Consider the following 13,287-nt stretch of genomic DNA (forward strand, 5'->3'; position numbering starts at 1 on the left):
GTTGTAAAATAGCCCGCCTCGCCCTTCCCCCCGCCCAAACCCTTGTGGGGACGGGTCCTCGCATTGACTGCACGGAGGCTCCACTCCCTAGCTTTGCTCTAGGTTTGCTTGCACAGGGGGGTTTAGGTTGCGGTCTACGCCCATTTATCTGGGAGAGACCAACCTACCGCCCAACAAGCCGTCCGCTTCCCCGGTTGGGGGAGAGTCCCCGTAATCTGGGATGGGGAGGACCCGGCGCCCGTCAGGGGGGCTACTCACGGCCCCTCTGGGTCTGTTGGAAGTGTCTCTCCAAGGGCCAGCGTCTCGGGCTGCCTCGCCTCCGGGTCCAGTGCACGTCCGGGGGTCTGGAACTCTCTTCCCCTCGCGTCACCGTCCTCCGCCACCTCGTGACCTCTCGGGCCACCTCTGCCGCTTTGGCACCCCGGGGCGCCCTGCCGCGGTGCCTGCCTCTCGTGTCAGCTCCGTGCTCCCTGCTTGCCCCCGCCGCCGCTGCCCGGGGTTTCTGCCGGCCTCCTCCCTCGGCCGGCGTCCACAGTCGTCCCCGGAGGCCCCTTGGCTGCCTCCCTGCTCCCAGCCGTGCCCGCCACAATCCTCCTCCAGCCAGCGTCTGCGGTCACTCCCTGGGACGCCCCGGCCGGCCCCACGCTCTCCGCCACTTCCGCCCCTGACCAACTGGTCCGTCCGCCTTTTAAACGTGGCGGGCAGACTCGGGCGCACGCGCCGCACCGCCAGGGGAGCGAGCTGGCTCCTGCTCTCCTCCCCCCGCTGCCGGGGTCGTCCGCAGGCGCATCCAGGGACGGGGGCACCCCGTCACAGTAGCCGAAGCTACAGTATGTTTATACTCGGCGTATAAGACAACCCCCAATTTTGGGGGGATGTTTTTTAGTATAAAAAGTCGTCTTATACGCCGGAAAATACGGTACCTAATGACTTAGGGACACAAACTATTGATTTTCAAAGGTATTTGTGCTTCTAGTCATTTGGCACCTTTGAAAACTTTGTGCTTGTGTCAAGTTATTAATCAGTTATTAATCAGCTTTAGCTCTTACTTCTTGCTATCTCAGATCACAAGGAGATGTCTTATGCAACAGGTTGAGTATGCCACATGCAACCACATGGTTCATTCATCCATAATAACAGCTTTAGAAAAGAAAGGAGTAAAAAAGGTACCCCAGAATGAGGATTAAGAGGAATTTATCAACTGTAAAGCTTTATCTACACAAGGAAAACAGAATCCATTAAATACATCTCTTTCTCGTCCCACTACCTAACCATTTTGTAACAGTTCAGCATAGGTAAGATCAAATAACTTTAGTACCTACTATAGAAAGTGATGGAGGATAAGTCTCATAAAGTTATGGACTGGCTTCTAGGAAATCTTATCTCTGATCTTGGCTTTTCCACAGCTAACCTGTGTGACCTTGATAAAATCATTTAAATGCTTCCTGCCTCAGTTCCCCATGTATAAAAATGGAGCAATAATATTACCTACTGACTGTAGTGAATGTAAAAAAACTGATGTAAAGTGCTCAGATCCTCATAGAAAAAACCTGTAAATAAAACAGTTTTTGACCTAAAGCTGAAGCAACAATGTGTAATTTCCTAATGAAGAGCAGAAGAAAAATCTAACTAATGAATGAGAGAGCGCCTTCATTTTCCTGCCTTGTACAGGATTCTCAGTACAGGCAGTCCCCGGGTTACGTACAAGATAGGGACTGTAGGTTTGTTCTTAAGTTGAATCTGTATGTAAGTCGGAACTGGCGCCCAGATTCAGCCGCTGCTGAAACTGATCAGTTTCAACAGCGGCTGAATCTGGACGCCAGTTCTGACTTACATACAGATTCAACTTAAGAACCGCAGGCTCCTCGGCTTTGCTCTGCTTTGCTCCCCATCCCCCTGGTCTGCAGACCAGGGGGACGGGGAGCAAAGCGGCGGAACACGCGGGCAGCAGACAGCCCAGATGCGTCTGGGCTGTCCGCTGCCCGCGTGCTCTGTGGCTTTGCTCTGCTTTGCTCCCCGTCCCCCTGGTCTGCAGAGAGATTGTTGGCTGCAGACCAGGGGGACGGGGAGCAAAGCAGAGCAAAGCCGCAGAGCACGCGGGCAGCGGACAGCCCAGATGCGTCTGGGCTGTCCGCTGCCCGCGTGTTCCGCCGCTTTGCTTCCTCTCCCTGGTCTGCGTAAGTCGGATCCGCGTAACTCATGGAATGCCTGTACTACCAAAAGATACTTTAAAATCCTGTCAGTAATGGTGTAGTAACTCTTAAAAAGTTATTAGATCTTTCTGCAGCTTGCTTGCTTATCAAGTTTTGTCATATAACCTTTTAGACATAATAAATTGCCATCATGTTAATTGGGGGAAATAAACAATAACGTGATGAACAAATAGAGAGATTGTTGGCTGCTAATGGATATGAATTTTGAAGAATGAGAACTCTACAAGGAAAAGTTATCAAAACATCTCCCTATTATTTTTAATAAAGAAACAACAAACTGCTACATTCCCAGGGTGGCTGAGGGATGTAATGAATTGAACAACAGACAATCTCATTTCTCTCTCCAACTGTGTAGAAATTAAATGTCAGCTATAACCACTTATTCTTCATTTCCCTTGCTATGCACTAGACTCTTTCTTGTCAGGATCGTTAACTGAAATGGAGGCAGGGGGAGGGGGCCTTATTTCTGGCAGGCCTGTGTTATTATTTAAAGGGCCTGTGTGATGGGAGTATGCAAATCCCATACTGAGCAACAAAGGGTTAAGGCAGGGGCGGGCAATAATTTTTGCCTGGGGGGGCCACTTCAAAAAAAATGTAAGTAGCCCCAGGCTAAAATAAAAATAATTTAAGTAGCCTGGAAGGGGCAGGGCCTAAACGGGGCGGGGCTACCCCACCCCCAGACCATGATTGGGGGGGTCCCTTTCCCCCCCTTTCCACTAGGCACCCATACCCTGGAAGAGGCTTGGTACGCTCCTCCACCCCCAGGCCAATCAGGGCCCGGGGGTGGGGGAGTGCGGGAAGCCTCCTCCCGCCCTGCGAGGAACACGTGGCACATGGGGTGCAGGAGCATCAGGGCCTCTGCAGGCCGGATCCACCTGCTTGGAGGGGGTGAATTCAGCCCGTGAAGGCCCTTTTGCCCACCCCTGGGTAAGGGATGACTCTTGGCTGAGCCAGCTCCATGCAATTTTGCCCCTACTGTAGGAAATGTGCTACCAGGAGGAGGAGTGAAAAGGTGGAGAAACAGCTAATTTGGTAGCAGACCAGGGAAGAAACAAGATCACCAACCTACACTCCAGCAGTGGTGCAAGGTACACCCTACTGACAAGTTATTTTTAGCCAGGAGGGAGTACTGGAAAGACTGCCTACCGGTCATCCCCAGACCCTCCACTGGCTGCCACATCTCTGTGTACAGAATTGGGGCAGAGGAGAGGGGCTGAACTGGGAGTGCTGCAGCAGCTGGCACTTTCATTTCTGCTCCTTTCATTGCTGTTCCTCAATGGGGAAAGGAGCAGAACTGCCAGCCCCTCCCTCCCCCACCAGCCCTGTACACAGACACAGCAGCACTGTAGAAGGACAGGGAGAGGCTAGGAGTTCTGCTCATTTCCTGGCTGGCAGGGGCAGCAGTGAAAGAAGCAGAGCACTAGCAGCTGTTCCTCTTGCAGCCTCTCTTGGATCTCCCAGACAGGTGGAGAAGCACACAGGAAGGCGCCTTCTCTTCCCTGTCCCACAATTGAGAGCTTGTCTCCACTTAATGGGAGATAGACACTGTGGACATCAGTCTCTAGCAGTTCGATTTAGCAGCTCTAGTAAGCAGAGCCTGTCTTAGGGGCGGGAGGGGCGGGCGAGCTGGGCGATTGTCCGGGGCCGCCATTTTCAAGGGACCGCCAACAGAGTGGTCTTAGGAGTGGGCCGTGACTACATTTCGGCCCGACTGCCCCAAATCTTCCTCCCAGGTTTCCCTGGTTACTTCCCGACTCCCCCCTCCCCCTTTTTTTTCCCCTACAAATTTTTGTCTGGCATTTTTTTTAAACCATCTGGCAACCCTATGGGTGAGCCGGGCCGCCAATTGGTTAGGACAGGCCCTACTAGTAAGGACCCAGTAAATCGACCACTGATGACATCCCCATAGGCTCCGGTACTCCACTGGATCTCAAGAAGTAAGGTAAGTCATTAGGAGAGTTTCTTTCATTTAGCTCCCATAGTGGAACGCTACCAAAATTTGATCTAAGATATGTTGACTACAGCCAAATTATTCACATAGCCGGAGTTGTGTATCTTAGGTCAATTTTCTCCCCTTGTGTAGACCTGGCTTAAGGAAACTGTCGGCGAGATGATTACTGAGTTTCTGTACACAGGATCCACTCTGTAAGTGCAAGGCAGGTGATAAAAGGTGAGTGTGTATGCTCTGTCCCAAACTGACTCCCAATAATGATGAACCTGCATTTGTACAGTAAATTTCCTGCCATGCAGTTTAATTTCAATGAATAGACAACTGATGATGGCTTTCCTTAGACCTTTCATGAACTCACAGCAGGATCTCTGCACCTACAGTACTCAGTGCTGTGCAAGGGATTGTGTGTAATGATGGTCTTCCTTAGGAGATTTATAGCTAGATCAGTGGCAAGGGTCAATGGACTGGCTTGTGTGTTTACTACATTCACACTGATAGCTGGCTCTAGTCAACTAACCAGGAATAGTAAATTCAGTTCTAAGATGGTGATGAGTCCTTTTGTTTACATTAATGTTAAATATAAAGGAAAAAAAGCTAATTAGGTCTAGTAAGATAAAGAACCAATGGCTCATGAATACCTTCCAGGTTTGCTTAGCTCAGTGATACTCAGACTGAGGCTTATGAGCCACAAGAGGCTCTTTAATATGTCTCCTATGGCTCTTTGCAGCACATGATGTTATATAGGAGTTTATCAGTAGGGATCACCCTCTTGTGCAAGATAACACGTGCAAATAAATCAATAAAAGAAGTGACTACTTTTGTGTCCCATTTTTACAAAGAGAGCTGCAAGCCCGAACCCTCAGTTCCACAGACAAAACTGCTTTGATCCTGTACGGGATCTGGGCATTTATTTTGATCCATTAGTAATAATAATCCCATTACTTATCAATAGTAATGTGCTTGTGTTATGGTAGCACCTAGTAGGGCTGCACTAGTCACTGTCCAAAGACACAGTCTTTTAGAACTTTTTGCATTATTGAAAGACTGTCTGCAGCAGAGGTCAAAATCCTGTATTTGCAATATATTTGCAAGAGGTTACAGTACTGCATTTGTGACGGCGCGTTGGGGGTCCCCTGTCTCCTGCACCCCGAAATGGCACAAACAGACTGCACCAGCTGGTGGAATAGAGGAAGTTTATTGCCTCTCCAGGATACAGCACAGCACAGATGTAATCTGGTCACAGAGCTGGGCTAGGATGCCTCAGGCCCCCTTGAGATGGGGGAGACTGGGCCCCTAAACTCCAGCCCCTTTCCCTAGGCTGTCTCCTCCATGCTCCCAGACAGCAACTAACCAACACTCTTCCAGCCCTGCCCCCCCCAGTCAGGGCAGCATTCCACCTTCCTTTGTTCCTCTCCATGGGGGGTGTCTGGCCATACTGGTTGAGAGATCCCTTTGCATAGTGACTCATCCTGTTTTGCTGTGTGGTGGTACCCACGGCAGCCAGTGGGGGTTACCCCAGAGCCAGCAGCATAGAAACCAGCCAGGTACCCCCACTACGTCACAGTGTTACATTACATTTTCCTATTGTCTTCATCTTGAGCAGCATGTGGCTCTTCTTCACGTCCTTTCTTCCTGGCACTCCACTAGATTTTATACAGAAGAACTACAATTATTATGCCACCGTGCATCAAAGGCCTGATGCAAAGCCCATTAGTAAGACTCCAACTACTTTCGCTGGGTATGGACCAGAACCCAAATATGTAGAAGATTTACCTGGAATTGCTTGGGTCCTTCACGGCAGGGGCTTGAGGTGTGTTTGGCGCAGGACTCAGGTTTGGAGGGTGAAGAGGAGTTTGGGCAAGGTGGCAGGTGCAGGGGTCAGATCAGGGGATGGGTGAGCTCAGATAAGGGGTGAGACTAGCCCAGGTTAGTGTGTGTGTGTGTGTGGGGGGGGGGGGGGCACATGGCCCAGATGTTGGCTGCTAGCCAGGGTGTTGGAGGCTGTGATGCCTCACCGGTGGCTTTCTCCCACCTGCAATGGTTATTGGGGTGTATTACTGTTCTCCATGTTTGCTGCTGCTCTGAGGTCATTCAGGTGTATAACTATCCCTTCCATTTCTGTTACAAGAGGAAACTGCATACCAAATTTGGTTGTCCTAGCTCTTACAGCTTAGGAATTCTTGAACAAAAGGACTCACTGATAGATGGATGGATACACAGGCAAAAAGATGCACAAATTCTCTCAACTATATAGTAGATTAGAGAGTTTGTCTGTTTGATCAAAAACTCCTTCTAAATATAAGAGCTATACCCAGGGCCAGACGGAGGCATGGGCGAGCTGGGCAGCTGCCTAGGGTGCCAACCACATGGCATTCCTTACAGCTGCCATCAGGAGCCACGTGCCCACATCCGCGTGGTGCCGGCCACCAGCGCCCTTCCCCCCATGGCTGTGGGGCCCTGTGTAACCACCACCAAGACAGATCTGAACCTGGGACCTTAGGAGCTGACTAGAGGAACCTCTACCCTCTGAGCTAAAAGCCAGCTGGCTCCCAGCCCATGCTGTAGAGGTCTCTTGATCTTAACTGTTGCAGTGGTCTAGGTGCCACTTGCAGTACTCAGTAACCACACTACACCTGCACAACCCGGCGCGTGTGCCAGTAGCACTGGCCGGGCCAGGCTGGGCAGTGCATGCGCCATGCGCCCTGGGAGGCAGGCCGCACACCCTGGGGGGGGCGGGCCTGTGCTCCATGGGCGGGCCCGCGCATGCACCCTGCGCCCGGGGGCAATGCTGCGCACCCTGGCCCAGGGTGCCAAAAGGGCTCAGGCCGGCCCATGCTATACCACCAAATTCAGTATACGTCTTCCTCTTATCATAATTAAAAGCAAGGTAAGTATTTGGGATGCACCTGAAATGGGGATTGCTTCTTACAAACAAACAAACAAACAAACAAAAAACCAGAAATGAGACAGAATCACCAAATCAATAATAATAGACAGAGTGGAGCAAATATTGAAAGAGACGCAACTAAGATGAGCCAGAAGCATAGGATGAACCTGGAATAGGATTGCTTCTCAATAAACCTTTCGGAAAAGAGAGAAAACGGAGAAATGTGGTGTTGTGCCCTGTTTTGGCACAGCTACATCAATGTTTAAAGTTTGAAAAGTATACCACAAAGTTATTGGAAACCACCCTTTTTTGTTAAAACATAGCAAATGATAAGAGTTTATAGGGATGAAGAAAATAAAAAGGGAATTCCCATTTTACAAAAATCCATAAAAAATTAAAAGGACAAATATTAACCATCCATTTTTAAAGAAATCAAAATAAAAATGATTCACAATAACACTGTATTTTGAAAAATATAACAATTTAAAAAAGCACGTACGTTTTCCTTTTATTAAAAAAACTCTTTGGGTAAAGGAGCTGAGCAATTTGGGGAAATCTGCTAGTGTATACCTAGAGCTATCTGTGCCTGGGATTATCATTCATCGCAGTTTAAATTACGGGCAGTGCCTGGTAACTCCATCATCTGGGATTAGACACCCTGTGGGATTACACAAACCCTACAGTTCTTCAGCGATGGAAGGAGCCAATAAGAGCTAAACCCGCAGCCCTCGGAGCAGGAGTCTGTAGCACCCAAGAGACTGCACCTGCCCGCCCAGTCTGTGCGCGCACGCGCCTGCTCTGCTGCCTGGGTTCGCGGCGAGCGGGTTCAATGCGGAGCACTCGCTCGCCCCGCCCTGTTCAGGGAGCGCCTCAGTGGGCGGGGCTCCGGCCGGCAGCCGGGAGAGGGGAGGAGTAACGCGTCCCGCCGCGATTTGTCCCTGCGCTGGCGCCGTACCAGGGCTGCTCGCTGCCCCGTGGCTGCCGTGACAACGAGGGGAGCTGCTGGCCCGGCCGGCGCAGTGATTTGGGCGGCCCGCCCGCCCGCCGTGACTGCAGCATGCACTAGCGGCGGGGGCGGGGATGTGGCCTGTCCCCTAGCCGGCAGAGCAGCCCGGGCCAGGGCAGGGATGAGACATGGCTTCGGTGAAGGTGGCGGTCCGCGTCCGGCCCATGAACCGCAGGTGGGTCCCGTGCGGAGCCGCCGGCTCCTGCTGCTCGTTCCCCGCCTCAGGGCTGCGGGGGAGGGGGAGGGACAATCCCGTCCCCTTCCCTGGGGGCTGCGGGCCCGAGATTCTCCCCCCCCCACCCGCTCCCCGTCCCCTTCCCTGGGGGCTGCTGGCCCGAGATTCTTTCCCCCCCCCCGTCCCGTTCCCTGGGGGCTGCTGGCCCGAGATTCTTCCCCCCCCCGTCCCGTTCCCTGGGGGCTCCTGGCCCGAGATTCTTCCCCCCCCCCCGTCCCGTTCCCTGGGGGCTGCGGGCCCGAGATTCTTCCCCCCCCCCCGTCCCGTTCCCTGGGGGCTGCGGGCCCGAGATTCTTCCCCCCCCCGTCCCGTTCCCTGGGGGCTGCGGGCCCGAGATTCTTCCCCCCCCCCCGTCCCGTTCCCTGGGGGCTGCGGGCCCGAGATTCTTCCCCCCCCCCCCCGTCCCGTTCCCTGGGGGCTGCTGGCCCGAGATTCTTCCCCCCCCCCGTCCCGTTCCCTGGGGGCTCCTGGCCCGAGATTCTTCCCCCCCCCCGTCCCGTTCCCTGGGGGCTGCGGGACCGAGATTCTCCCCCCTCCCGCCCTGTCCCTTTCCCTGGGGTCTGTGGGGCCAAGTTCGGACTGGGTTAGGGCCATTGTGCGGGGGTGCGGTCACAGACGATCTCTTGGGGGTGCTTCCTAAGGTGCTGACGGCCTCTGCCACTCACCTTCCTGCTCTCTGGGGCTCCTCACCGCTCTGCTGGTCTCCCCCAGCCCAGGCCCCGAGCTGAGGTCCCTGCCCCACACTGAGAAGCAGCATAGACACCGAACGACTTCACGTCCTAGGAGAGTGCAGTTTAGGGCATATCCTTCTGAGAGAGCACTCCCCAGATGGGATTAAACCCCAAAGAATTAGGTAAGCTCCCTTTAGCAATGAAAAGGGAAATGTGCACAGGGGTTGCCCTCCCCAGGTAGCAATCGCTTACACTGGGTTTGATAGAAAGTAAAAATGGTTTTATTAAGTTGGAGCAGTAGGATTTAAGTAGTAACAAGTGAAAGCAGGCAGAGTAAAGTAGGTTACAAATCAAAAGAAACAAAACTGCTCGACTAATTCTACATTGAACCCTTAGTTCAGACTCACTCTAAAACCTCTTTTCCAGCTGCCACAGTAAACCAGGGCTCTATACCCCCCCTCCCCCGCCTTCCTTCAGGTGCAGCCCAGACAAAAAGAACAAGGCCTCTCCTCTCTTATTCTTTTTGTTAAAGAATTGAGGCCCCTCCCTTCCAACCACTGCTCTGACTAAAGGACAAAAGTTAAACAGTTGAGGGTAGCACCCTCTGTGTCTCTCATTCACGTGTTTGAAACCCACAAAGTATTTCCTACTCTATGGGTGCGTCTAGACTGACAGGCGCTTTTGCGCAAAAACTTGCCACACGTCTACACTGACCGTGAGAATTTGCACAAGAAACACTGATTTTGTACAGGAACGTTAATTTCTTGCGCAAGAAAGCCCGATGGCTAAATTATCAGAACATTAATTTCTTGCGCAAGAAAGCCCGATGGCTAAAATGGCTTTCAGAGCTTTCTTGTGCAAGAGAGCATCTATACTGGGCATGGATGCTTTTGCGCAAAAGCAAATCTTTTGTGCAAAGGCACATGCCAATATAGACGCTCTCTTGCGCAAATACTTTTAATGGAAAAACTTTTCAGTTAAAAGTATTTGCACAAAATCTTGCCAATTTAGATGCAGCCCACGTGTCTAATTTTCCCCACACAAATGCTATACACAACAAAGTAAGATAAACACAACCAGCAGATCATGACATGAAGATTGATGGGTTACATTAAATAATTCGCTCAAACCACCTTTGAATTATGTATATTCATGTCCACAAGTACATTTCATAAAGCATGTCGGGGGGGCGGGGGGAAGGTCCGTCACAGCCATCACTTTCCTTATTCTTCTTTATCCCCCTCTTGTCCCTCTTCTCTGATGGCTCCTGGGTGGGGGGGGGAGGGGAGATTGTTCTTCTTACCCTTACCTTTGGGGGGGGTTCCCAGATAGGGATTGCTAGCTGCTTTGCCTATTTTAATAAGAGAGCTATTTGCATAGTACAAATATAACTACACTTGGCCTGCAATAGGGGAAGATCTGTAAAATGCTCATGTAGTGGCACTTGATGGTTTTTATTTAAAAAATGGAAAACTGACAAGTATCTGGAAAGTAAAATTTTTGGACACTTTCAAAAATTGATCTCACTCAGAAGTCTTTATAGGTAATGACTACTACTTGACTGGAAAACATACATTAAAAGGACACTGCCCAGGCCATTTGCTGAATTGATTGTTATAAAATGTATACTTCTTGAGAGAGATCCAGAAAATAAATGTAGTTTTCCCTAGTTTAGTAAATGTTAAATGTACAGAGTTACTTTTTAATGAACTAACCCCACTACTGCTTTAAAGACAGGCAAACAAAACTGGATATATTAAATTCATTGGGTTCTCTGGGAAATCTTTTCATTTATGCCAATGGTCTGAAGAGATGTAATTCTTTTTTACAAGAAAAAGATAAGCCTTAAATTTATAAATGCTAATCAGGCTTCTGTTATCTAAAGCAGTTAAAAAGTGGAACTTATCTCCTTATCAATTTGCAAAATCCTTAGAGAAGATCTATACACACTTATAAAAATCTTGAGAGTGCTAAAATAAAAGTGCAAAGTATTGTTTATTTGTACTGTGGTAGCACCAAGGAGTCCTAATTCATGTGCCAGGGCCTCATTATGCTATGCACAGTAAAATACACCATCAGTTGGCAGTCACTGTCTCAGAGAATTTATAATTTAAACACAACAAGTGGATGCAACAGATGGAGAGCACATGGAAACAATGAAGCAGTGCTGGTGTTTTAGGCAGCATATACTGGGATGTGTTAAGATTCAGAGAGTGAACAGGAAGGAGAACCAGATATCCAGTTTATAAAGCTGAGGTTGAGGATTCTTGTGTGCACTGCAAGAAAGTGTTGCAACTTGTTTACAGCAAGACAGCTATGTGCTAGCCTAGGTTACTAATCAGGGCAGCATGACCAGCTGCTGGAGTTTCAGTACTAACCATTAATTAAAAAAAACCGAGGCACTGATCATTCTGATGGCCTGGTTGAAGCAGTCTGTTTACACACTGAATTGCAGGATTGGTCTTTGAAGTCAAGTCTCACTGTCTGCAAAAATACCACAGCAGATTTTGTTCTCATCACATCTTGTAGGGTTTAAGCTGGTCAAAATTTCAATTTGAAACTTCCTTGGGAAACCAGAGGTTCAGTAGAAAGTTGGTAGTTTATTAAAATGGCACTGAATCTAGATGCCTGGGACAGAGCAGCTGGGGCGCTGCTGGGTAGGTCTCCGCAGCGCCGCACCTCAGTGCTGCGGGGACCAACCCGGCAGCACCCCAGGTGCTGTACCCCAGGTGTCCCCAAGTCAGCTGCTGCTGAAACTGATCAGCGGCTGATTCCAGGAAGGCCCGGGGCAGAGCAACTCTGCCTCGGGCTTCCTGTAGTCAGCGCTGGTCAGTTTCAGCAGCGGCTGAATCTGGATGCCAGTTCCAGCAGCGGCTGAATCTGGATGCCAGTTCCGACTTAAGTACAAATTTGACTTAAGTACAAACCTACAGTCCCTATCTTGTACGTAACCCGGGGACTGCCTGTATTTGGATCGTTTTTAGAACAGGCAGGGCAGTATGGTTGTTCCAAAATGCGTATTGGTAAGACTTCAGCAAAGGTTGTTTAAGTACTTTGTTTTTTGTACTAAATGCAGTTGCAGAATATGAAAACAGAGATGAATATTGAATTACTAAAACTAAATTGGAAGCTACTGAATTTTGTAAAATTGTTTTAACTCTTCTTTGGATTTGTTTTCAATACTTAGCAAACCAATTGAAGGAAAAGATAAAAATACATAGAGAATATGCTGCTCAGTTACATAGTGATTCACAATGATTGCAATCAGTTTTACTTTCATAAGATAAATAGCTTTAAAATGTTACAGTGATAAGGGTTTCTCTCTAAAAGAAGATTTTAAGTGACACTAGGATTGGTTGGATTAATGTGTGCTATGTCAGTGTTAATTCTTGAAATTTGTAGGCCATATTTGTATGTTGTCTATTACAGATGTGCCAATTAGCGCAACAGCTGCATTAACTATATAGTATGTTTCATATATGCATTTTGGAATGAGGTAAGCAGTCGGAGGGAACATATTACTCTAATATTATTTGCTATTCCATCTTATGAACAATTAACTTTTTAATGTACTTCCTCCTTTCATTGTTTTTTAGTCATTGGCATCTGTTGTGAAATGGGACACATACTTTTGGGAGCTGCTATAGTCTCCCTCTTTGTTTCCTCTTGTGCCTCTCAAAAAATAATTCATATCCAAAAGTGTATCATCTATAGGAAAGATGTGTGACAAAACTGAGTGAAAAATTTTCCTACTGAATAATATAGTAGTAATAGTGTGGTAGGTAGAGTGTTTAGCTCCTAAATCTAAACTAAAACCAAATTGCAGGTGTGAACTTATGTAGTAACAAACCACTTTGGCCACATTAAGTCTCCACAAAGCCTTCATTTTTTTTTCTTTTGATCACGTATATGTTATCTTGTGGAAGTCAATAGGGACAAGTGCCATTACTGTCATTGTGACAGCAACCTTTTAGGTCTTTGTTTTTTAAAAAATCCTTGCAATTTAAAATAGCTTAGAAATCAATCTTTTGAGCCATAGAAAGAAAAAAGCAGTTAACTGCTTTTGAGAATAACAATGTACAGTAAACTTCCGATAATGCGGCACCTTTAGGACCCAGGGGGTACCAGATTATGAGAAATGCTGGACTATCGGAAGTGGGGGCTAGGAGGAGTCTGAGGTGGAGTGGGGGGGATGCGCCCCTCAACGATGCGGGACCAACCCGACAGCACCCCAGCTGCTCTGCCCCAGACTTCCCTGCAGCACCCCAGCTGCTCTGCCCCAGACTTCCCTGCAGCACCCCACCTGCTCTGCCCCAGACTTCCC

At 49.0% G+C, this 13,287-nt stretch overlaps 1 protein-coding gene across 8 annotated transcripts in view; it reads left to right on the forward strand.

Moving 5' to 3' along the window:
- The first annotated feature begins 7,926 nt into the window (after positions 1 to 7,926).
- The window catches only part of KIF16B (kinesin family member 16B), a 234,749-nt gene continuing 229,388 nt past the window's right edge, over positions 7,927 to 13,287 (forward strand). For 3 of the 8 annotated variants that reach the window (XM_075925622.2, XM_075925626.2, XM_075925624.2), the window contains exon 1: positions 7,942 to 8,232. In XM_075925622.2, coding sequence (XP_075781737.1) covers positions 8,186 to 8,232 — 47 coding nt within the window. In that variant the 5' untranslated portion in view covers positions 7,942 to 8,185. Of the gene's footprint in view, positions 8,233 to 13,287 lie in introns of all 8 variants that reach the window. The other 5 variants (XM_075925625.2, XM_075925623.2, XM_075925620.2 and 2 more) reach the window with 4 other exon arrangements.

This window comes from Pelodiscus sinensis, chromosome 3, assembly GCF_052426305.1.
Source record: "Pelodiscus sinensis isolate ZL-2025 chromosome 3, ASM5242630v1, whole genome shotgun sequence".
NCBI lineage: Eukaryota > Metazoa > Chordata > Testudines > Trionychidae > Pelodiscus > Pelodiscus sinensis.